General features: G+C 38.8%; 4 protein-coding genes across 6 annotated transcripts; 1 reads left to right on the plus strand and 3 right to left on the minus strand.

Moving 5' to 3' along the window:
* Positions 1–1,040: 1,040 nt before the first annotated feature.
* Positions 1,041–3,675, minus strand: LOC140832295 (cyclin-dependent kinase F-1-like). Its single transcript, XM_073196217.1, has 2 exons — positions 3,137–3,675; positions 1,041–2,198 (listed from the first exon to the last, which is right to left on the minus strand). Exons 1-2 carry the CDS (start codon positions 3,638–3,640, stop codon positions 1,278–1,280), a joined length of 1,425 nt encoding a protein of 474 aa, XP_073052318.1. The 5' UTR covers positions 3,641–3,675; the 3' UTR covers positions 1,041–1,277.
* Positions 3,676–13,724: 10,049 nt separating this feature from the next.
* LOC140832296 (uncharacterized) lies at positions 13,725–18,444 on the plus strand. Of its 3 annotated transcripts, none has more exons than XM_073196219.1 (7): positions 13,725–14,008; positions 15,164–15,642; positions 15,792–15,869; positions 16,641–16,739; positions 17,098–17,290; positions 17,401–17,825; positions 18,043–18,444. In XM_073196219.1, the coding sequence occupies exons 2-7, from the start codon at positions 15,235–15,237 to the stop codon at positions 18,259–18,261; spliced, it is 1,422 nt and encodes a 473-aa protein (XP_073052320.1). In that variant the 5' UTR covers positions 13,725–14,008; positions 15,164–15,234; the 3' UTR covers positions 18,262–18,444. The 3 variants fall into 3 exon arrangements, with proteins under 3 accessions (XP_073052320.1, XP_073052319.1, XP_073052321.1); XM_073196218.1 differs by having other exon boundaries at positions 15,218–15,642; XM_073196220.1 differs by having other exon boundaries at positions 15,221–15,642.
* Positions 18,445–18,948: 504 nt separating this feature from the next.
* LOC140832298 (rac-like GTP-binding protein ARAC7) lies at positions 18,949–23,951 on the minus strand. The gene is made up of 9 exons (XM_073196221.1): positions 23,872–23,951; positions 20,618–20,755; positions 20,344–20,431; positions 20,109–20,218; positions 19,786–19,849; positions 19,547–19,611; positions 19,399–19,464; positions 19,180–19,286; positions 18,949–19,025 (listed from the first exon to the last, which is right to left on the minus strand). Exons 2-9 carry the CDS (start codon positions 20,714–20,716, stop codon positions 18,992–18,994), a joined length of 633 nt encoding a protein of 210 aa, XP_073052322.1. The 5' UTR covers positions 20,717–20,755; positions 23,872–23,951; the 3' UTR covers positions 18,949–18,991.
* LOC140832299 (peroxiredoxin-2B-like) lies at positions 22,295–24,333 on the minus strand. The gene is made up of 3 exons (XM_073196222.1): positions 24,041–24,333; positions 23,872–23,951; positions 22,295–22,688 (listed from the first exon to the last, which is right to left on the minus strand). Exons 1-3 carry the CDS (start codon positions 24,193–24,195, stop codon positions 22,435–22,437), a joined length of 489 nt encoding a protein of 162 aa, XP_073052323.1. The 5' UTR covers positions 24,196–24,333; the 3' UTR covers positions 22,295–22,434.
* Between the last annotated feature and the right edge of the window lie 1,173 nt (positions 24,334–25,506).

Consider the following 25,506-nt stretch of genomic DNA (forward strand, 5'->3'; position numbering starts at 1 on the left):
ACTTTCATTCATTTGAAGAATTAGCAAAGTACAGGTTCATGAGCTCACCAAGGCATGTTGGTGTCTCTACCCACACAAATAGACTATCATAAAAGCGAGATTGCTTTGCTAGCACATGCGCAATCTCGTTTGCTTGTCTACAGACAAAAGGAATCGAGAAACCTGGTTTAAAAGCTACTATATCTCTACAACTTTCCATTATGCCTCCAAACTCCGTGTTATCATTCGCATTTCCCCTCATGGCCAGATGGACAGTCTTTGCATCCACTTCGAACATAACATTAGAATAATCCATATTACGGATCCAAGACAAGGCTTCCAACAAGCCGATTGCTTCTCCTTCTTTGACGCAACGAAGTCCTTTAATCATGATTGTTCTTGCAGTAACAAATCTACCCTCGCATCTCACATCACCATACTTACTCCAGCCGATTGGATATCATCAAAGAATATTATAATTACTTATTTACCCAAAAAAGCAAACTTTGAAAAAATTTGGAGAACTCTTTTTATTGGGCACTGAATCGGCTGTGTTGTCGGTTACTCGTGTCTTCTTATGTAACTGAGGTGAAGTAGTATTCCACCTGGCGCATGTTAACACGACACCGATATGCACAGCAGCAATTGGGATGTTTTGAGTAAACTTTGGTACGGTTTCCCTCCGCAGCAACTTCAAGTATCGCGTCTGGAACTCTTACGATTGACGCTCTGGAAAAATTGCGAGATCAAGCAGTGACCTTTCTTTCTCAACAGTTTTGATGGGTTTGGGTTGAATTTTAACGGCGTGAGCATAGAGAAAGCTAGGATCTGATTTGGAGTAAGAGAGTCTGTATTTGTAAGGTTATGGAATTCAATTTTTGTGACAGTCTGGATTGAAGTCGTTTTAATTCCTGGGAAACTTGCTCGAGTCCGAGAGCGGCGATATCAATTGGCCCGTATTCTTCATCAATTGTTGGGTGGGCCGGGCCAACGAACCGTTCCACACATTGATTTTTTCGCAAAGAGCGAGGAATCGAATAGAATGCAGAGGGAGCGAGGTAGGACATCAACTTGTAATTTACGTTATACATTAAACATGATGCAGTACTATCATCATCAACCTTCAGCTCTCAAATCCTTTTTCAAATTTGTAATTATCTAACAATTGCACCCTCATGGTCAAATGTAAGAAATAATACAAAACTGAGGCATGTATGCAATGTTAGAATTTATTGGATCCAGAATGCTCAAGCATCAGAAACTTACTACAAACTCAGGATAAGCCATTGCTACTCGGCTCAAGAAAACCGAATTGAGAAGCCATTGTCAGTAGTGATAAACGTTGAGGAGCCAAAATCATCAAAATCTGAATCTGAATCAAAATCCTTGAAGTCGTTCCATTCAACTGACAAGTCCTCATCCTGATTCCCTTGTTTCAAAGGGATCCTTAAATCAGACAATGGCACAGGTAAAGGTTCTTCATTTAGATAACTGTCATGAAGTAATTCCATGGCAGTTGCTCTGCTTAGAGGATCAAAACACAACAGCTTTTTGACCAGAAGAATTTCATCAGGAGATCGACTACGCATTGAAGATTCAAGACCAATCGGCTTCTCTACTTTCCCAAATGAAATTATTTTGTAATCGGGAAGTTCTCCACAACCAGGCCAAACTTCTTCCGATATGTTGCCTAAAACACTAAAAATTTTACCCAGCTGGTCCATATCAGAACTTCCCGGAAAAAGTGGTTCCAAAGTCAAAAGCTCTGAAAAAATACATCCAACGGACCAGAGATCAATCTCTAGCCCATAATTTGTTGATCCATAAAGTAGCTCGGGTGCTCTAAACCACCGAGTTCCAACACAAGATGTAAGGGAGCCATTCCAATCCTCGACATCATCCTCGGCTTCGTAAGAACAAGAATACTGGGAAGGATCTTCAATATCACTGGTGGCGCATGTGGCAAGACAAGAAGCAGCTCCATCATGGGACACACTGTCTTTATCAATATCACCTGGAGCGTGTTTAACTCTTATCTCATCTGGCTCCGCATCACATTCTTCAACATTCACTGCTTTACGTTCATGTACCAACTGACCACCTGGTACAGGAACAACATCTGTTGGTTGAGATACAGTTTCTTGAAATGATTGTGGCTGCTCGTGAGATTGAATATGCCCATCGTCAGCAGCAAATCCAGGAGCAAGAAGTATCCTCGCCTACGCAGAGATAAAAAAGATGAAATAGTACCTGAGGAATTTAAATACCATCGACAAAGTGAATCCACAGATAGAGCAGAAGCTCGAGAAACATGGTACTTCTGATATTTCTGTCGAACAAAAATCGAGAATGTAAAAGTATAAAGGGCCACTCTGCCAGCCATGCCTTCAATTACGCACTTCTGGATAATGTTTCAAAATCCAGAACATATATTTAAAGTAAGGCTATGTATTCGATTAGGTAAACTTCACAACAATATTTTATACCCTGAACATGTATGATATATCCGAAGCCAGAGTATACACCATACACCTTGTCCTAAAATTTGGAAGTGACCGGACATGCTAGTCACAACAACTAACCACAAGCCACCAGAATTTTATACGACATATACAACAATCCTCAACAACTGATTCCTGATTTGAAAGAGATTCAACCATTAGACCCGAAAATGACGACTAGAAAAAAGAGGTTCAGGAATTATGCCATATATTTTGACAGAACTCCTGTATAGCCTCATAAAAAGAAAATTCGCTAAAACATAAACACAACTCGATTCTAAGCATTTAAATACATGCCAATTTCTTTACCGTCTCTCTAGCAGATTCACTGGTCAATACTTCGTCAAAAACATGAGATTATGAGAACAAACCTATCTCATTCTCCCAAAGGAAGCTTCTACATTAGCGATTGTGGCTTGAGCTTATTCACATGGCTCCAGACAAGTTTCTCAGATAGACGTTCTATTAAATTGCGTAAAGATAAAAAAATATGTATTATGGCCTAAAAGCCAGTCTATCTACCTATATGTCAAGCTCGCTCTAGCACAAATCAAAAGGTAAAATAATACGGCCACGTACTTCTCAAATAGAAATAGGCACAGACCCAACAAAAGGAAAAAGCAGAAAGGAGAAAAGAGGAGTAACATTGATCATACCTGACCAAAATCTGCAATCTTGAGAACCCCCTCATCAGAAATCAACAAATTAGAAGGCTTCAGATCCCTGTGAACAACACAATTGCGGTGACACGCGTCGACTCCTTGTAGAATCTGAACCATCCATCGCTTCACCTCCCCGACACCGATCCCATCCTCCCACTCCTTCTTTGCGGCCTTAATCACGGCCCCCAAATCAGTGGGTAAATACTCGAGCACCAAAACCGCATCTTCGTCGTCGCTCCAGAAGTATTCTTGCAAAACGACTATATTGGGGCAATTCTGGAGTGTCTGAAGGGCCTCTATCTCGCGAAAAGCGGACTGGTAATCATGCACTTCCTTGAGTGCGACGATGATCGAATCAGAACGGCGGCGGGCTTTGTAAACGTCGGAATATGCACCGGATCCCACGCGCTCCAATATCTCGTACTTAGAGGTGATTTCACGCCTGGTGTGAATGCTCCAGCTCTTCGATTGAGGCGGGGAATCCTCCATTCTGCTCATCACCTGTTCAACGTGATCTGTGATTTTGTAAGAAAAAAGAGAGACAATCTTAGATCGTTACGGGCCCAAACACATCACGAATCTGGCCCAATTAATGACGGCCCAAAAATATGGATATGTGAATGTCATCATTCGTTCATGAAAAAATAAATAAAAATCAAATCACAGTCTCAATTTTATTTCTTATTTATTTTTATATTGTATTACACTTACAATTTAAAATTATTTATATTACATGATCATTTAAAATTATTTATATTATATCATGTAATAAATATTTTTTTAAAAAAAATCTAAAAAATATATTGCCATCAAAACATAGGACATGTCCGTTCTTATGTTCCTGTAATAAATATTTATTTGTAGAAGGTTAATTTTGAAACATAATAACTAGTGTATGTCAGATAATTGCAAGGACCTATATAAATTTAACAAACACGACACAAAATAATCTGAGCTTAATTTGTAATTTAAATATATAGAATATAATCAACCGAGTACGTAGGTCTCTTGTGAGACAATCTCACAAATCTTTATCTGTGAGACGGATCAACCTTACCGATATTCACAATAAAAAATAATTGATCGAGCAAAACTTGCACAGTAAAATCTCCAATAAAAATAAATAAAAATTCAGGCTCAAAATAATCGCAAGTGCACGATGTCAAGTTATAGTAAAACGTATGAGAGTACGAGTATCGATTCCACAGAGATTGATTAGACAAATTTACTATAAATTAAATTCTTTAATTAATTAAAACGACAATTGAATTACTTATTAAATAATTAATACTAGAACAATAAATTGAAACAAACACATTAAAAATACCATAAACTGAAATAATAAATAAACGAGTGTTAGGATCTCGGTTCACCTACCCGTCGTTAATTTAATTACTTAATCTCGACACTGATTTACGCTTTTGACAGGATTTCCTAAGCAATTAACATACTCTCTCGAGCTATGCTAAACTAATTCTACACGAAAGAATAATAAAATCTCTTTTATTATTTACTAACGGTGAATTGCATGTCGATCTGTGAAATCCCTTAGCTTTCTCTCTACTGGACTATGACTACCAACGTGTATCCAACTTCATATCTCTATGTAAATTGTAGATCCACGGATTATGCTACTCGTTCCTATCGCAAGTTACTCTCTCGAACTCACCCACAATATTAGATATTATTAAAGTTAGCTAGGCTTTAACAATTCAATGTAAAATAATAGCATAATCAAGAATAAATCAAAAGTCGAGAATTAAATAATCAAACAACGGTTCGGGGTCGGATCCCCTAAATCCTAACTACAATAAAAGAGTAAAGAGAAAACGCTGTCGGGTCTTTGTTCCGATTGAATTGATATGCGCTTGCTACAGTGATGCTCTGTCCTCGTGCGTCCGCCTTCTCCTCCCCAAGACCTCTTTTTCTGCTGAATCTTCCTCCCCCCCCCCCAAGACCTCAAAAGTCGTCCCCCCTTCCTACCATATCAGCCTTGGCCAGCAAATAAGGGAAGAAATCATCTTCAAAATCTTTCCAAAAATAGCTGGCGCTCGGGCGGTAGAAAAGTACCGCTCGAGCGCCACACCCTCTGTAATTCTCCTTGGCACATGCGGCATTCGCGCTCGGGCAGTAGAAATATACCGCTCGAGCGCCATGTCTTCTGTAAGTTGGCCTTCGGATGCTAATTCTCGCGCCCGGGCGGCAGAAAATTACCGCTCGGGCGCCGACCTTTCTGTTAAAATCTTCAGCTGTTCATCTATCGCGCCCGGGCGGTAGAAAATTACCGCTCGGGCGCCGCTTCTTCTGTCCATTTCCTTCTGATTCTGTACACTTTTCTCCACTTTCAGTTTTTCGGCCATTTTACCTGCAAATTCGTCACACACCAGTGAGACATGATACTATGCAAATGATTACTCAGAAATAAACAAAATGTAAATGAAATGTACGCATGCACAATGCAAACACACCTAAAACTAATGCAATAAAACACGTAAAAACCACACCTATCAACCCCTCATACTAACCTTTTGTTCGCCCTCGAGCAAAATAGGTTACAAGACAAAACAAAAACAAAAACAAAAACAAAAATAATAAAAATGAATAAAAATAAAATACAACTAGTTCAAATGATGATATCATTGCTCAACTCATGCATCAGCAAATTTTTGTCATATTTTTCATCGATCCATGTTCAACACAAGTTATCGCACACCCCTTGAAATTTTCACACTACATTTTTCTGCATTGAACGTGAATGTGTGTGAGTGCAATGTTGTTTCCAGTCTCATGTATTTCCAGTAGATTCATTCTCAAAATTTGCAAGATAACTCGATCTACATATTAGTGCAAGTCCACTCTCATGCATCAGTCTCCACTCATTACCAACCAGTAAGTGCAACTTATTAGGATTTCATATTTGCACATTCGGATCCAGGAGATTATTTTTAGAGTAATGTCAATTGATTAAATAGCTTGGGAGTACACAGTTCATTTTCATTATGCACTTGTCAGATTTTTCATCTGACATTCCTCGTCTCCTTACATCTCCAACTTTTTAGCCCAAGAATAGGATTTCATTCTTTTATTTGGCTCCCCCTCACCTTACATCTCCTTTTTTCAATAGTTCCTTTTTACAAGAAACTTTTTTCTTTTTTTTTTTAGTGCACAATTTTCACTATGTATTCCATATTCAAATCCCTAACAAAAAAAAATTGCCTAATTCATTATTGTGCCACTGGTTAGTAATTTATTTCACAGACATGCACTCAAGTTCACCCGACAACTCATGTTTCTCAAATTCCCCACAAAAATTCAAAATATCACTACTGTTCACACAATTCACTAGTTACAACATGTGTTTAAAAATATTCAACATTCATGCAAAAATTTCATTATTCAACAACAGGGGTGTCTAAAACTAATGAAAAATCAAGATCAATGCGTATGTCTAACACCAGTTCGCATTCATCATTGGCCAAATGTCATCATCCATTTTTTTTTTTAAGATACCAAATAACTAAAAGAATATAACCACCCAACCCCCTTATACTAAAGTCATGCATTGTCCCCAATGCATTAAACGACACATAAGAAAAGAGAAAAAAAAATCGACCAAACACCAACAACTAAATGCATGCATACAAAAAAAAATAAAAAAAAATAAAAAAAATAAAAAAATGAAAATAAAAACTCCCCTGGTTGATTACAATGTAGTAGTTGCAGTTGGACATTAATCTTTTCCTACTGTATGAGCTCCCGAGGCCATCAATCTTCCACGTCTCCAATATGCTCACCCTGCACAAAAGAAATTGAGCAAAATCAAATCACAAAGAAACAAGACTCAATGCAACAACTAAAATTAAAATAAATAACTAAATATAAAACGCTTGGGTTGCCTCCCAAGTAGCGCCTGATTTCTAGTCGTCGGCTTGACCCTCAGAAGCCCTTATCAAAGAGCGGCTGATGCCCAAAGTAAGTGTCATGTGACACCACATCTGGGTCTGGATTCCATATGCCCTCAAGTCTGGCTAGATATAGACACATTAAGCTCGTCACCTCAACAACACACAACTCTGAATAATCGGCATGAGATGAGAAAAACAGTGTCGGCACTCCTTTATCAGAAAATTCTTCAAAAATCTCTTCCGACCGAGGCTCACATACCAGCGAAGGCTCGAACAACTCTAGATTTTCAGTCTTATCCAAATCATTCTCACTATCTTGGTTGTTTGAGTCATCATCATCAAACCAAACCGGATCGATCACCAGTTGAGTATCTCGCTTCACTTCATGCTCTCGGCGACTCTGAAAGATGGATTTCTTGATATTCTCTATTTGCTCCTCAAGGTTGCGCAGAGAATTAATTTGCTTTTCTATGGCTGCTTCAGTCAGTGCCACATACCTATTCACAGTATCTTCTAGTTGAGTCGTGATCAGTTCATGGCTATCTCTCTCATCATTTTGAAACTCAAATGGTTGGTCTATAAACTCTGGGTAATGATCTTGTGTGTATTGATGACTCCAACACTGTGGTGAAAGATCCCAATACCTATGGTAGTCAAAGTCCGCCATATCACCCAACAAAAGTATCATTTCCTCATCATCTCGGCAAAATAGTGGACTGCCTGTTGTTAGTGCTCCGTCGATCACCCATCTTCGTGTTACTGCATCCAAACCATTAAGGAAAAATTTAAAAAGAGAATAGTTAGAAAAATCATGATACAGGAAATTGTTTCCTAAATAATTGAATCTCTCCCATGCTGCGTAAAAAGGCTCTCCGCGTTGTTGGGCAAATCTTGTGAATACTTTTCGATGAAACATCTCAAAGTATTGCACAAGAAAATTTCGTGCAAAAAGAAAATAGAAAACGGTAGATCACACAGGAATAAAATAAAATAAATAACAAAAAAAAAATTTAAATTAACTAAAGAAAATAACAAAAAGAAAAATTTGTCAATTTCAATCCCCGGCAACGGCGCCAAAAACTTGATCGAGCAAAACTTGCACAGTAAAATCTCCAATAAAAATAAATAAAAATTCAGGCTCGAAACAATTGCAAGTGCACGATGTCAAGTTATAGTAAAAAGTATGAGAGTACGAGTATCTATTCCACAGAGATTGATTAGACAAATTTACTTTAAATTAAATTCTTTAATTAATTAAAAGGACAATTGAATTACTTATTAAATAATTAATACTAGAACAATAAATTGAAACAAACATATTAAAAATACCATAAACTGAAATAATAAATAAACGAGTGTTAGGATCTCGGTTCACCTACCCGTCGTTAATTTAATTACTTAATCTCGACACTGATTTACGCTTTTGACAGGATTTCCTAAGCAATTAACATACTCTCTCGATCTATGCTAAACTAATTCTACACGAAAGAATAATAAAATCTCTTTTATTATTTACTAAAGGTGAATTGCATGTCGATCTGTGAAATCCCTTAGCTTTCTCTCTACTGGACTATGAGTACCAACGTGTATCCAACTTCATATCTCTATGTAAATTGTAGATCCACGGATTATGCTACTCGTTCCTATCGCAAGTTACTCTCTCGAACTCACCCACAATATTAGATATTATTAAAGTTAGCTAGGCTTTAACAATTCAATGTAAAATAATAGCATAATCAAGAATAAATCAAAAGTCGAGAATTAAATAATCAAACAACGGTTCGGGGTCGGATCCCCTAAATCATAACTACAATAAAAGAGTAAAGAGAAAACGCTGTCGGGTCTTTGTTCCGGTTGAATTGATATGCGCTTGCTACAGTGATGCTCTGTCCTCGTGCGTCCGCCTTCTCCTCCCCAAGACCTCTTTTTCTGCTGAATCTTCCTCTCCCCCCCCCCCCCCCCCCAAGACCTCAGAAGTCGTCCCCCCTTCCTACCATATCAGCCTTGGCCAGCAAATAAGGGAAGAAATCATCTTCAAAATCTTTCCAAAAATAGCTGGCGCTCGGGCGGTAGAAAAGTACCACTCGAGCGCCACACCCTCTGTAATTCTCCTTGGCACATGCGGCATTCGCGCTCGGGCGGTAGAAATATACCGCTCGAGCGCCATGTCTTCTGTAAGTTGGCCTTCGGATGCTAATTCTCGCGCCCGGGCGGCAGAAAATTACCGCTCGGGCGCCGACCTTTCTGTTAAAATCTTCAACTGTTCATCTATCGCGCCCGGGCGGTAGAAAATTACCGCTCGGGCGCCGCTTCTTCTGTCCATTTCCTTCTGATTTTGTACACTTTTCTTCACTTTCAGTTTTTCGGGCATTTTACCTGCAAATTCGTCACACACCAGTGAGACATTATACTATGCAAATGATTACTCAGAAATAAACAAAATGTAAAAGAAATGTACGCATGCACAATGCAAACACACCTAAAACTAATGCAATAAAACACGTAAAAACCACACCTATCAATAATACTCTTAGCATAAAAAGTAATATTTTTTCATTGATGACCCAAATAAGAGATATGTCTCACAAAATACGACTCGTGAGACCATCTCACATAAGTTTTTGTCTAATCAAACCTAGAAAAACTCAGTATTATTAAATACTAAAGTACCACATAATTTATCGTTTTATTACCCATGTGATACCCCCGGATGGAGGTTGGGCTCGGCCCGCTCTCGATAGCCCATCTCAAGGGAAGCCCAGCACTCAGAGGAGCACTTGAGGTCATCCACGGGAGGTCATCCGGGAGGCCATCCCTAGCCGACCTCCCATATCAGCATTTATGACGATCGGAGAGGTCAGCCGACCTCCCAAGCCGACCTCCCAAGCCGAGCCGAACTCCAAGAAGGCAATATCGGGACGATTGAAGATCCTCGGCCGAGCTCCCATAAGGTCCTGGCCAGCTTCCTTAAACTGAGCTACGGCACCGTCAAAACCCACATATATGAAGCCCAGGGCCTTCTCCGCGATAGTAAGCGCGAACTCCTCGGACTTCATGAAGTCCTCCTTGAAAGCCTCAGAGCCCTTTTCAAGCTCAGCTTGAGCAACCCTAGCTGCCTCCTGAGAGGTTCTAGCCTCCTCTTGGGACGCCTCGAGTCGGACCTCCATCATGCGCAGCTCATTCTTCAACTTCAGGGTCTCTGCCGCAAAACCCTAGCGCATATCATCCTCCCGCCTCTTTGAGTTGGCCTTCTCCTTCTCCAGGGCCTCGGTAAGGTCAGCCAATTTTTTCTCCAGCTCGGCTGAGGTGGCTTGGAAGGTCCTTGTATCCTTCGAGGATAGCTTTCGGAGATTAGTAGCTCGGAAAGCCACCTCAGCATTTAGTAGCGCAGCCTGTATAAAAAAAAAGGAGTGTTCAGTTTGTGAATGAATATATAAAAATAGTGATAATAAAGTAAGGGAGAGAGAGTCACCTCAGCACTAGCAGGAGTTGACCTCGAGACGAGCTCCGACCAATTGAGCTCTTGGAGGAAGTCAGCATCGGCCTGAGAGGCGACGTCCCGCAGCACGGCTCCAGCCAGAGAAGTGGGCCCCGTCCCTACTATCCGGAGGTCATTCCGGTACATGTCGTAAAGGTTAGATCTGCAACGGATGACTTTGGAGCGAGGGTCCGGCTTGAACTGCCGGAGGGGCACTGCGTCGGTTTGAAGAGGCCCGAGCTCCCCGCTGCTGCCGGACTGACCCATTGGGCCAGGTGTGCTTGGGGCACGGCGCTTTCGGGAAGGTGCGCTCTGCGAGACCTCCAAAGCCTCAGTAACAGTCACCACGGTGACCTCCTCAGCACTGGCCTCGGCAACCCTGGCCTTGCCTTTGCTCGCAGCACCCGAGCTGGCCTGTTGCTTTTTCCGAGCTGCAGCCTTTTGGATCAAGGCGTTCATAACTCTGTTCGCTGACACAAATAAAATAGAAAAATGGGGGTCAGATCGGAAATAAATATATTCAAAAATAAATAAATAAATAAATAAATGAGAAATTTGGGAGTGACTTTGACCGAGCTGAATTCCATACCCGCAACGCCCTCGAAAGTGACTTTGGCCGAGCTGAGCCCGTAATAGCACAAGAGGTCCTCAGCTAAAAAGGTGGGGGTATGGAAGCGCCGACCCCGGATAGCCCCGTAAGGCCCTAGAAATATTTCACCCTTGCGGAAACCCGAGAGGGGGGAGGGGAGCTCAGGAAGGGAAACCCTCCATCGAGAACAGATGTCCCAATGATCGGAGGGCTGAACGAAGAAAAAGTGGTTCTTCCAGTGCTTGTTAGAACTTGGGGCCCCCTCAAAAAACTGGCAGCCCGGGCGAGCTGAGAAATAGCAGGGACCCTCTTCTGACCTCTTAGGGAGGTAGAAGTGGGAAAAGGAATTAGGGTCAACTTCAAAGCCTAGGGCTTTGAAAAGAACTACGTAATTACATAAGGTACGGAAGGCATTGGGGGTGAATTGGCCGAGGTGAATTTGATAAAATCGGCTGAGCTGTTGAAAGAAAGGGGGAAGAGGGAATCGAAGCCCAGCTTCTCATTGATCCTGATAGAAAGTGTAGTAGCCGAGAGGGGGGTTGTTTGCTCTCTCCTCCGAGTGAAGGAATATGAAGTCATAATCAGCTGGGGCATGAGAAAGAGCTCGGATACGAGGCTCATCCGAGCTATCCAGCCACGAAGGGTGGAGCTCGAACCAGGGATCAGACGTACTGATTAGCTCCTCGGGGTGACTGAGACTGAGCTGGTTCAGGGCTACCCCATCATCACCAGTAACAAGGCGGGAGCTGACCCCCGCGATCTCAGGACACTCACCTGATCCCGAGGCGACCCCCGTGAGGGGATCATACTGATCCACCTCTCGGAATATCCCCTCGGAGGTCGACGAGGAAGAACGGTTGGGGGAGGCCATGAAACGATACCTACTGAAGGAGATCGGGAGAGCGGGAGTTTGAGGAAGAGGACGAATTCTTTCGGGAGATCGGAGCCGAGGCGAGGAGATCGAAATATAAAGTTTGGTCGAGTGGGGTTGGAGGGTATTTATAGAGGGCCTTGAGGAGATCAGACCGTTGATTTCGGGTGACGTGGACGGCTAGGATCATCTCGAGAAGTGTGCAACTAGCCGTTGGCTTGACAGGTGGCAGTGACGGTTCATATTTAGGTCGGAAGCCTACAAGGCCAAAAGTGGAGCGCCTCGGCCCCGCACAAAGCTCAGAACATGTCGTAGCATGACAGTCAATGGGGCTAGGGACCGCGGGTCTCAGTTCAGCTCAAACAAGAAATATGTCAATTTAACGCAACAAAAAGCCTTGCATGGCGCAACGGTTCAGTCAGGAAATTCATCTGGCAGCTCGAGAACAGTCAAAGAAGCCAAAGACTTGGCTCGGCTAAAGGTTTTGCCCCTCACATCAGGACAACCAGCACGTTATCACGAAAGGTCAGCACAGTCTAGAAGCTTTTAAGCTCAGTATAGCCCAGGGCTGCCTAGAGCTCACGCAACCACGAGCATCTGATTTATAACGTCAGCTCACCCAGCCACTCGGTCATCTTAAGCTCAGCATGGTTCAATGATCTTGAGCTCAAAGTAATCATTGGCCACCGAGAGCTCATACCACTACGAGGTTCTGGTTTTCAACGTCAGCTCGACTGGAGGGGGGACTCGTGATACCCCCGGATGGAGGTTGGGCTCGGCCCGCTCTCGATAGCCCATCTCAAGGGAAGCCCATCACTCAGAGGAGCACTTGATCGAGGTCATCCGCGGGAGGTCATCCGGGAGGCCATCCCTAGCCGACCTCCCATATCAGCAGTTACGACGATCGGAGAGGTCAGCCGACCTCCCAAGCCGACCTCCCTAGCCGACCTCCCAAGCCGAGCCGACCTCCAAGAAGGCAATATCGGGACGATTGGAGATCCTCGGCCGAGCTCCCATAAGGTCCTGGTTCCAGACGGGCTCATACCTACGAGAGCTCTTATTCAGATATTAAGCGTGTAGCCCACGGAGATCAAAGCCCATTAAGGATCTAATCAAATCTGGGCAAGATCTAAATCAAATCTTCCAAAGATTCTGAAGATCTAAACCTACCAAAACTAGGACTCTGCGGTTCACCTATAAATACCAGGTTTCGTTAACTCTAAAATTCATATATTCACACACATTACTCTCTCTCAGTTTTCTGTTCTCTGACTTGAGCGTCGGAGGAGCTACGCCGGAACAACCTTCCGGCCCCCTTCTAACACTCTTGTTTGTGTTTCTTGATTTCGAGGTGTTTGATCCGAGCTCCCAAGGTGACGTGCCGACCTTCCAGCCAGCGTATCGCGGTTAGATCCGAGCTCTCCAAGGGAAGATCTGACATCCCAGTTAGCATCACCGATTTCAGCGATAGCACCATGTAATCTCTCCGTCACAAATTTTCTATTTTATCTTTGTTTAATTCATTTATTTTTCAAAACTTAGTTAATATATATTACTAAACAACAAAAAAGCTAATTAAATTTAGAAACTAAATTATATATATTCGAATAAAACCTTCTGGTTCAATCTTATTCTTCGCAAAATACGCACGTGTTAAAATTTTGATAATTAAAAAAAATAAATAAATAAAATGTAGAATCTAAATCGCACGGGAAACCGTTGCGAATCTGAGGATAGTCAACTTTCACGTATCTATCATGACGTACATGTGTAGGCAAATTCCACGGGTACAGCAAAAAAAAGTGACGAACCAACGGTGTATGTTGAACTTGTTTATGCATCCGTATTAATCTTCAGATTTCGATTTTCCTGTTCACAAAATCTTGGTTGATCCAGAGCCGCAAATCCTACGGAATCAAACACCTTACTTCTTCTCTCTGTTTTTTTATTGAGAGGCACAGTGTGTTGATCGTTGTGATTTTCGTGTTTTATTCGAATTCCATCTCGCCGATTTTCCTTCAAGGTACGAGCTTCTTTCATTCCCTTGTGTTTGCTTGAACGCCAAGCTTCTATTGGCTCGTGTAATTTGAATGATTATTATTATTATTATCATAATTATTAAAAATATAAATATGAAAAGGGTTTACAAAAATGAACCTTTTTATTCGTTGTAACGAAATTATTTTACACTATGATGGAAAAAATGTTAACTAATACTTGAAAAGCCCTGGGTTGTGTTTGGTGAGATTTCTTTATGTGATTCAGAGGGCCCCTTTTGACTTTCTTTGGTATGTTGGGTTATTTATGATCCTATTATTGCTCAAAAGGTATCATTGGTTGCTCGTTATGATCCAACTTATACTACTTGATGACAGAACTATCAGTGGCACTTTGGTATTTGTTTAATTAGTGGATGCTGTTGCTCCTTTTGATATGCTTATTGATTCTTTGACATAAAATCTTGTTTGATGTGTGACATTGTCATCTTCGGGTGTTTTGTCTCGAATGTCCCAATATATGAATAGTTTATAATTATATTTTTGTCCTTGTGCATTCTGAAAACAATATGCATGTATCTAGAATAATTGTACAGACAACATTGCATGGACAACAGATAGTCAACCGTGATTTAATATTGTTGATATGCTTCTTAAAATTGTTAAGTAAAAATAGGTTGTAAATGTAATCTTTCATTTGCTTGAACATCAGGCACAATAGTCATTCACATGCCAATGTTTCTTTTACATTCTTTTATTTGTTCGTTAGTTTATTTGGGCGTGTAGCATTTTGATTCTTGTGGCACGAACTTACTTTTTTAATGAATTAGTTGAGACAATCAATTTGTTATAATCATTGTCTTTGTTCATAATCACTGTGTGAATTTTAAATGTTGAAGACTAATGTAAAAAACCATCATGTGCTTTTCTATATGGTTCCCTTTTTTCCCACTAACTCGAAGGTCGAATAAATTCTTCTAAAATTGAGCTTGTCCATGTCCTTATAACTTTGTCTCGTTTCGTTGCTCGAATCAGAATCATCTGATAATGATTTTCCTTGTAGAACCGGTTTGCATCTTATATGTTGTTTTTTGAATATCTGTGACTAACATTTGTGATAGATTACTGATATGTAATATTGCAAGTATATTACTATAAGATTGACTGTTTTTTTCTGCTAGAATCAAGCGTATATGATTTTTTCCTCACTCTGTTGCTCGAGTTTTCTATTTCAGTAGAACAAGAAAGGATCATGGATCAAAAGAATCCTAAATTTGAGCCTAGAAGAAGTGCTTCCTTTGATCTTGTAAGAGCTGTCAGTTTTCCGAGGCGCTTGTCATTGAGTCAATCATTTCATTTTGATCCTTCGATAGATGTGGACCGTGACAGTGAGGCAGTATCAGAGGTGGGGGATATTGGTGATAGGGCATTTCACAGCAACAGAGGCATTGAAAGTGACAGGAATCGCTTATCTCTAGATATCGGGTCAGAAAATGGAACTGTGGTTCCTATTCAAGAGGAAAAACTTTTGCAGCCTTCTGGGTTCATATGTCGTGACCCTAGTAGTTTGAATTATTCTTCACCCGTATCTCCATTAGCTCTAGATATCGTATCCCAACTTTCGAAGGAATCATTTATTCAATCTGAAGATAAATACGAAGTTAGTTTATTTGTCTTCTCCGTTATTTTTTGCTTCATGGTTCAGTTGGACTAGGAAGAAGCTCTCTATATTTTTAATATTTAGCTTATGATTGAGCTTTCAAATAGAATTTTCATCCACTGCTTTTCCTTTGCACCGAATTTTTGTAGGATGACAAGAGACCGTTGCCTCGGTTGTTGGAGTACATATCATGTCTGCTATCTCTCGCTGTCTTTGGAATTCTTGGGGTATTATGCTAATTTCTTAAATTTTGATTCCCTAGATACTATCAATGAAGCACAATATTTGGAACACGTAACTGGAAAATATTTGGATATTATGGTTTAAAGTCAAACATGAAAATAATTGTAAATTTATTTCAATATTAATATAAGTTTCTAGATAATATCATAGTGGATGTGTGGAAATAGTTTCGTCAGACTTGAATGAGATCGAAACAAGCCTTGCAGAAGATTTCAAATGGTTTTCTGAGATTCGAATTTTATTTATATAACTGATATTCACTATAGAAAATGTCTCTTTTTAATATGAATCGTGGCTTACTATATGGATGCTCTCATTTGACAAAAAGTGATCGGTGAGGCACTCTAGAACCAAACTGCTAGAATTTGTCTTCAGTAAGAAAGCTTACTGTCCATGCAAATTGCTGATATTCATTCCAAGCGTTCAGTCATTTTTTAAAGAGGTTTATTGTCTCATCATATAATGTAGCAGGTAATAAACCAATTTTATATCTTGAGCTTCTGCAGTGAAATTTTTATCGATATACTTGAAATATAAGCAACCATCTATTGAAACATGACGCATGAATAGTTGACAGGACACATGACGTCTGGTTCATACCTAACTGATCCATGTTAATACATGTCCTCAGCAGTATGTTTGTCGGGAACAAAACATCCATGCTGAATTAATAGTGGAGATAGAAAAAAATGATTAAATAGCTGTTATGTTAGCTGCATAAACCTCATCTTTTCTTTCATAATATTTTTGGGCAGGTTCTAGCTAGATACTGTCTTCAAAAACTTTTTGGACCGCAGGTAGTTGGTGCTACTAGTGATCAGAGCTACATGTACCCTGATCTTCCCTCAAATATGGTCCATTCTTTGTCTTTCTCTCAGTTCAATCATGTTTGTGTTTGTATACCGAGGACTTATGATAATTCTCTTGATTTTTAATTTCACCATCTTGTAGAGAATATCTTAGCCTTCTCTTAATATACTCGAATATATTGTAGTCTGAAATTTTTGAAGTGTAACTTATGATGCGCCTTTTTTTTATTTGTATGCTTTCACTTTAGGAACTTGAAAACTGTTGAATAATCTAAACGAAGTGAAACTGGAACATTTAGATGTTCTTTAGTCATATTTGCCGATCATTTAAATTGATTGCGCATGCTTTCTGTTGTCTATGTCTGTTTTCTTGACGATTAATTGGTAATAAGTATCTTTTCAGGTTGGTTCGTTCTTGATGGGCTGGTTTGGTGTTGTATTCAAAGCAAGTATTTCCAAAGTTTCAGATCAACTAGCAATTGGGTTGACAACAGGCTTTCTAGGAAGTTTAACAACATTTAGTGGTTGGAATCAAAAGATGCTTGACCTTAGTGTCAATGGTGAATGGGTTTTTGCTTTGCTTGGGATTCTTATAGGTAAAAGAGTGGGTTTCTTGATGGAAAAATTCTTCCATCCTGGAATTTTTCATCTTGTTGCAGGTAATATTAACAGAAAATCAGAAATATCAGTGTTTGAATCTTGACAGGCTTGCTCCTCGTAGCTGGTTCAATTGCTTTCGGCATTGAGACTGCCAAAGGGTTCAGATGGCTTTGCAGATGTACAAATGTTAACCACTTCTTTCGAATCTCTTCATGCATAAGTGCTTGTACTTCTAACAGGTCTCGGTGTCTGTGGACTTTTACAATGACGCTGGTGTTGATCCTAGGCCTGCTATGGGGTGTGTTTGGAAGTTTGGAGAAGAAAGAGTTTGATTCAGGTGGTAGTGACGCTCAACTCTTCTTAGCTTGCATTGTTGGACCTTTTGGTGTCTGGATCAGGTGGTGGTTAGCTCGTTTCAATGGTCGTGGCCTAGGTAAAAACGGCACATTAAAATGGATTCCCTTTGGGACCCTTGCTGCAAATGTTCTTGCAGCCTGTATAATGGCCGCATTGGCTACACTCAAGAAAGTGGTAAGAATCCTTTCACACTATTTCGATGTTCTCTTGCTTTCCAGTATACTCTACCAAAATCTTGTTTGTACACAAATGCTCCTTTCATTCTTGATTTATATGCAAGTACAGTGGAATATGTGCATAATATGATATAATTATAAACTATATGGGATGCTTTGAAATATGACTTTTAGTTTCACGAGAACCAATGGGACCTCAATGCATTTCATCACAGGTAAAAACCGCAACCTTTAACACTGCAGCAATAGGCATCCAATTTGGGCTACTCGGTTGTCTGAGTACAGTTTCAACCTTCATTGCTGAATTTCATGCAATGAGACGAAGCAAGCATGTGTGGAGGTCTTATGCGTACGCCGCAATTACATTTCTCATTTCCTTTGTGTTGGGGACTCTGATATATCTGGTTCCTGTCTGGACCAAGGGATACCACTAGAGACAAGATGACCAGACTTTGTTAGCTTTATATGCTCAAGTTACCGGAATTCTGTGATGCAACTGTGGACTGGCTGCAGGTGGTTAGCTATTGATTTGACTATATCATTCAGCAGTCAGTACTTAAGGGCGGGCTCCCAATGTGAACCTATTCTGGTTATTGATCATCATATAGCATTGAAAAGTTTGTGCTTATGCTAACTCTGGTGCGCCGGCCACTGCTTTAACTGCATTGGAATTTCTTGAAGATATCGACTATGATCTGCCAGGTGACACTTGACTTGGGAGAACGATAGAAGCAGAAAAGTTTGTAACATCGGCTAAGAAATTTGGTGAAGTTCTAAATTTAGTACTTTAAAGCCCCTAAAAAAAATTCCTGAGATCTTTGCGAGTCTTGCTGCTCTCCGAATCTTTCGTGTATAGCAGGCATTTGGTTAGTTCGACCCAACCCCTAGATTTCTTGTAAATCATACATACGTGAAACATATGAAAAAAAAAGGCGAACTGAAATAATCATCAAGACATTCACAAAAAAGACTTGGATTTCAGCCTATTAAAGCGCATAAGGTTCAGAGGTTCAAGACATTCACAAAAAAGACTTGGATTTCTACTCTCGATACAACATTTTCTTAATATTACATCGCTCGAATTCCAACATCTACAGGTTCAGAGGTTTCTAGAGAACAACTTAAGCTTGAGCGCATTAAGTTGCAAGCAATTTCACCACTTTCCTAAGCATCACAGCCACAACAGATGATACCCCTTCTGCAGAAAACAAACGAGAAACAGTTCAGGAGATTGAAAGAACAATTGGTCGAACGAGACTGAACTTGTGTAGACACGAAATATTTTTACTTTGACACAACCAAATATCACATGACTAACAATTCTGATTCAGAAAATCGAAACTGATGCTTACACAATCGAGCGACCACTATTCATGCGCCGTCTCTTCCTTGGCATTTCCTTTCTCCGAGGAGGTTGAAGCACAACCTTAATCGCGGTATCAAATACGGCTTTCACATTCTGGCAAACACATCTAGAATATTAGCTTTCAAGCAATAATCTTTTGGCCATCCGACTATTTGTACAGTGAATAACGACCCCAAATTTTTTTTTGCAATGTTAGCTAATTAACCTGCTGAGTCTTTGAGCTGCATTCTATGTAAGCCGCAGCACCAATTTGCTTCCTCAGTTCTTCCCCCTGCAAATTGACCATTTTAGAATTTATAATGCCGATTGGGAAACGAGAAAAACAGAAAAGAAGAAAGCAAGAAAAGGCATACTTGGGCAGTTGTAATGATATTAGATCCCATGTGATCAGCTAGATATCCTCTGTCTTCACGAAGATCTGTAGTAGAAACAAACACCAAGTTCAGATTACATGCTGGGAAGCGAAAATTAACCTTTGACTCTACATGACTATCGAATTTTTTTTTTTTAGTAGCGAGGTAATCAACGGTTGCAATGTTTACAAGATGACAATCTTTGATCCTTCATTACATATTGTAAATTCAAGGCGTACCTAACTTAGTTCCAACAAGGACAATTGGAACGTTTGGGGCGAATCGACGAAGTTCAGGCATCCACTATAATGAGAATCAAAACAAAATGTCACCAATCAATCAAGAAAAATGAAGACGAAACACGCTTAGATCATTCTTTTATAATGAGATATAAGTACAAACAACTTTGATTTCGAAATGAGTTAATCAAACTTCCTTTAATTGATAGTTAAAAGGAAAGTAGTATTACACATTATAAGGTGGATAAGAAAAAGTTAAAAGGAAAATACAGCACGGCCAAAATGGTAGACGAATAATTCACAACAGAAATAAAATCATTTACCTTCTTGAGGACATTTTCGTAGCTGGCCTTACTGATTAAAGAGAAAGCTAACACAAATATGTCAGCACCTCTATAACTCAGTGGCCTCAGCCTGCTATAATCTTCTTGACCTTTAATGTAAAGAAACCAAAAACAAATAAAATCATTATACTTGGAATAAACTAAAAACAGGACAAATTCAAAACATTCAAATTACACAAATAATTTCCTTAGAATCTCTACGGGAAAACAATACCTGCAGTATCCCACAGGCCTAAGTTGACAATGCTGCCATCTACAGCCACATTAGCACTAAAATTGTCAAACACTGTTGGAATATAATCCTGTCACAAAAGGAAGATTAAGATTAGTGTGCGTGAATGAGAGTTAAGAAACAAAATTAACTAAAATCCATTTACGAAAATGGCAAATTAGCGAGTGCTTCGAAAATATCAAATCTTTACAGAGAGAAGAAGAAGAAAATCAAAAAACAAGACAAAAGCTAGGAAACGGTGAAAGAAAAAACTAACAGTAGGAAACTTGTTGCTAGTGTAACATATGAGCATGCAAGTCTTCCCCACAGCCCCATCTCCCACTGTCACACATTTGATAAACTTTGAGGCACTCATTCTCCTTGAATTTTGAGCTTCCACAATGTAGCCCTTTCGCTACAAAAACTCAAATTTCAGAGCGAACTAAGTTTCAAGAATAAAATAAAAAGGGATTCTTGAAGCAAAGATGGACAGAGAGAAAAAAGAGTGACACAGGGGACAAGAGAAAGAGGTGGATATAGAAAGAGATGCCCCTATTGCAAACTTTGTAGTTCCAAGAAATTACATTAAAAAACAAAGAGACAGTGTGCGCAGTATGTGTGTGATATAGAGAAAGAGAGAGACTGACATTTTTTGAATAATAACAGCTCAATAAATTTTAAAATCCAAGAGGGATTTTGTTTTCAAATGTAGAAAGGGCCCTGTTTTTGAACGGCCGTAAGTGCTCTTTGGGTTTAACGTTGAAGAATTCCACAGTCAGTAGACATCTTTTTATTCCATGTTTGTCTCCAGCTGTGGCAGATCTTTGATGTCTATTGGTATTAAATTTCCTGTCCTTTTTCATTCAAAAACTGCAACGGCATGTTTATTAGATTTAGTTGTTTAGTTATATATAAATTTATATTTGAAGTTCTTTTTTATTTCTTGTTTGGCATTTATGAATTTATTAGAAAAACTACTTTATGTAGGCAGGACTATGATAAGAGAACTTTATTCGTTTTGCTAGAATATCAACACTGATCCGATATCTGACTGTGGAGATTATTTTCCTAACTAAATTGGATTTGATGGATTTATATCCGATTAAGTAAAAACCTGAGACATCAAATTGCAATGTCAAGTCATAGCAATTTGGAGTAAAAAGTTCTGATAAAACATGGTTGAAATTTTATTTTTTTTTACAAAGAAAATTGTTTTTGCTTTTTAAAATGTGGGCTGAAGCGACATTTGTAGAGATTAGTACTAGTATCCAATTGGTGGTAAAAGTTGAGAAAACGAGGCCCACTATTAATGGATTAGACTAATAAGCAATTAATTAAGCCAATTACTCGATTATTTTAATTGAGAGTAATATGTAACATTTCACAGTAAGTAGACTTGAAATTGTATGTCAAATAAATATATATTGTACATAATTTGAAATAATAGTTATTTTTAATATATTTCGAACACTTGATCCTTGCTATTACTTAAAAATATTTTAATGTTTGATATTGCCACCTGACATGACAAGTTTGGTATTATTTGCAATGAACCGTTGGTGAAAATAATGCAAAAAATTAATGTTGTTTGAATATTAATAATGGAAATGTAATACTTTGATACTAAAATAGACTGTGCAACTATTACTTTAATACAACCCAAACTTTTCACTACCACTAGTTTCTTCGCTAATTTTTTATTTGCTTTCGCCGCTTAACGCTCAAAAAAGGAAATATGTTAGGCTCGAGACTTGGAAATTTTCTGCACATTATGCCACTTCGGTGGAATTACTTCAAATTTTCAAACAAAATGGCACGAAACATGATATTTTTTTAAAAAAAATGTGACAAAAATTGGGCGTCAATAATAGCAGGAACAAAATTGATAATCAAATGTCGGAGTGGCTAAAAAAATATAACCTACTACAGACTAAAAAATGACTTTGGAGCCAAGTAAAACTCAAAAATGAGCAAAATTCTAATTTACTAGTATATTGTACTCCAACATCCCACAGAAGATAAGTCTAGAAACAAAGAGAATATTAGAGGTATACAGGGGAAGAAAAAATGAAAATCCAAGCGATTATCAGGCAATTACAGAGCCTTGAGTATGTCTTCAGCGCTAGAAACGGTGAACTCCCCACCGGACTCGACATTAGCAATGGTAACTTTGAGGTCCTCCACCAACAGGGCAAATCTCCTTGACCTGATTCCGAGTCCTTTCTCGGAGAGGTCAAGTTCAAGGCCAAGTGAAGTAGTGTATTTCCCGGAGCCATCAGCAAGAAACTTGACATGCTTGTTGACGGGGTAAGTCTTTGCCCATGCCTTCATGACAAATGGGTCGTTCACTGTAAATAAGAGTCACGATGCACGGTAAACTTCCAAGTCACAATTATTTTCAAATTCTTTCCCAAAAATTCATTTTTACTGCACTTTCATATATCCCCAATTCAATAATATAATTTTGAATCCAAATCTGATCATTGGCACATACATCATACTATAAACTTTAAAAGAATGTAACACTGAGAGTTTAAATATTTCAACATATAATATATGCTGACAACTACATCAATGCAACCAAAATAAACACAACATGTTTCCCTGTTCACTTCCCACATATACAATTTTGGGGTTTTCCAAAAAAAAATTGCATTCATCGTTGAACGTAAATGTTTGTAATTCTGCCAGCCGTGTAGGCAGTATAACGGATTTTATTTTTTGACCAACCAACGTGTGAATCACCATTGTATCCTTGCAAAAATAAAAATAATGACCTTTTCATTGAACCAATCTTTCTGCCCTGTTTCTAACAACCGCTTTAGAGGAATGATCACTGCAGTGCAATTTTTGGTTAAAACTTAAAAGACGTTATCTTTTGGGATACATTTTAAGAGATTATTACAGAAAACACAAATGAACTTCTTGAGTTCATATTTGGATTGAAGACAACCACTGACAAATTCAACATGTTCGTTCAAAGAAAAAAATATATATATACCAACCATAAAGGAACTAACGATGCTTTATCATAATCAAAGAATTTTGGCATCGTCAATATCAGGTAAATTTCAAAGGACCTGTAATAGCGAATGACAATCAGCATTTCTTTCAAGTAAGCAAACAAATAAATAAAAGGGTAAATCGACCCTCAACTAAATAATCCCTTGAGTGATGTAATGATAAAAATCAAATATCACATTGATCAATCTCAAGTACTCAATTGAGTGTCCGATATTCAGCCGATTGGTGCCATTGATACAAGGAAAACAGGTTAGGAAAATTAGACCAGACAAAAAGGTTTCTCTCCAGGCCCCCTCTTTTGCAGTAGGCTTATAATAACGTAAAAACAATTTCGAATTCGACGCCCAATCCCTGCGGAATTTAAACCACCGATAACAGAATAATCATAATCCTAACTATGAAAAAACAGAATCATGTATCAATTAGATGTAAATTTCGACACACCACAATCCTGGCTAAAAATCGAAGAAAAAACACAATTAAAACACAACTGGGAACTAAGCATACCGCTGATGCACAGGATTTCGTCAACACCCTTTGATTTCAGCTCATCTGATTTCTCAATGAAACCAGGCACATGCTTCATGCTGCAACCATTTAGCTCCAAAATCACAAAGAGTCCACAAAAGAAAGGGAGGGGGAGCTCAAAATACATAGGGCAGGCGCTAGGGATTACCTGCAAGTAGGGGTGAAAGCACCAGGAACGGCGAAGATAATGACCTTCTTACCAGCGGCGAGGGAGTGAATCGACACGCTCTGGAGCTGATCCTCTTCGTCGAAGTACGACAGTGTTCCGTCGGGGATGACGTCACCAACTGCAATAGATGCCATTGATTCACGGCTGCTGCTATGATCTCGAATCTTCGTCTGCGATATAGTTCGATAGGTTGCGTCGCTTCGTCTGGACTGGATTTTTACCTCAAATATATAGGGGGAAGATACGAATGTGCCTGTGGACGCCAAATGAAATTTCTGAGATTGGCTTGATAGAGTTTTGGCGTCCGCCCTTGTCCTAACGGCATCTATAAAATAAACGGGAAATTTGGGTTTAGTCCCCAGCCGCCATTTTTTTTTGTGTTCGGTCCCTAGATACTTTTTTAGTACCACATTTCCACATGAAGTGTACCACATTTCCACATGAAATGTACCACATTTTGTATGACATAGTACCACAATTTTGTGGGTAGGGAGTGAAGCCAAAGAAATTTTTTGATTGGGGATTTTTCAATAACTTTCCCAATAAACGGGAAATTTGGGAAATAAAACATATTTGTATATAACAGAAAAAAAAATTGTGTGATATGGTTTTATGAATCGTATTTCGTGACACGAATCTTTTATTTGGATCATTTATAAAAAAAATATTACTTTTTATGCTAAGAATATTACTTTTCATTGTGAATATCGCCAAGATTGACCCGTCTCACAGATAAAATTCGTGAAATCGTTTCACAAAAGACATACTCATAGTACAAATATTTGGGCTAATTTTTAAAGATGATAATTAAAGATATGATAATTATTTCGAAAACATCGTTAATTATGGATCTTCTAATATTTTATTAATTAGATCATATGCAGATAATTAGAGTACATACACACATAATTGGAGTACAAAATCAAATAATTTTGTCAATGACTTGTAACACATCTATTACTAAAGTTTTAATTATAAGACCATTTAATACCAAACCTTTCAACCAAAAAAATAAAAAAAATGGAAACAGAAACATTCATATATTTGTTATGATTTAAAATTCACAAAAAAATTTGTCGACGGTTTTAGAGTCAATTTTGTTATATGAATATTCTATTTGGACGACTCATTAAAAATATTACTTATTTTTGTAAATACGTAAGAATTGCATATTATTTATATTTAAATAGGAAAATAATAGTTTAAAAATAAAGTAAAATAAATTTGGAGACTGTGTGTTAGTTGTCATTGAAACTAATTATTAATTTATATATTAGTAGATCTATTGTGAGACGGTCTCACAGATCTTTATCCAGTATAACAGATCAACTATGTCCATATTTATAATAATAATTAATACTTTTGACATGCAAAATAAAAAATTTTCATGGATGATCCTAATATGATATTTGCGTCACAAAATTGACTCGTTTTACCATCTCATA

Source organism: Primulina eburnea, chromosome 5 (genome assembly GCF_022965805.1).
Source record: "Primulina eburnea isolate SZY01 chromosome 5, ASM2296580v1, whole genome shotgun sequence".
NCBI classification, from domain to species: Eukaryota; Viridiplantae; Streptophyta; class Magnoliopsida; order Lamiales; family Gesneriaceae; genus Primulina; species Primulina eburnea.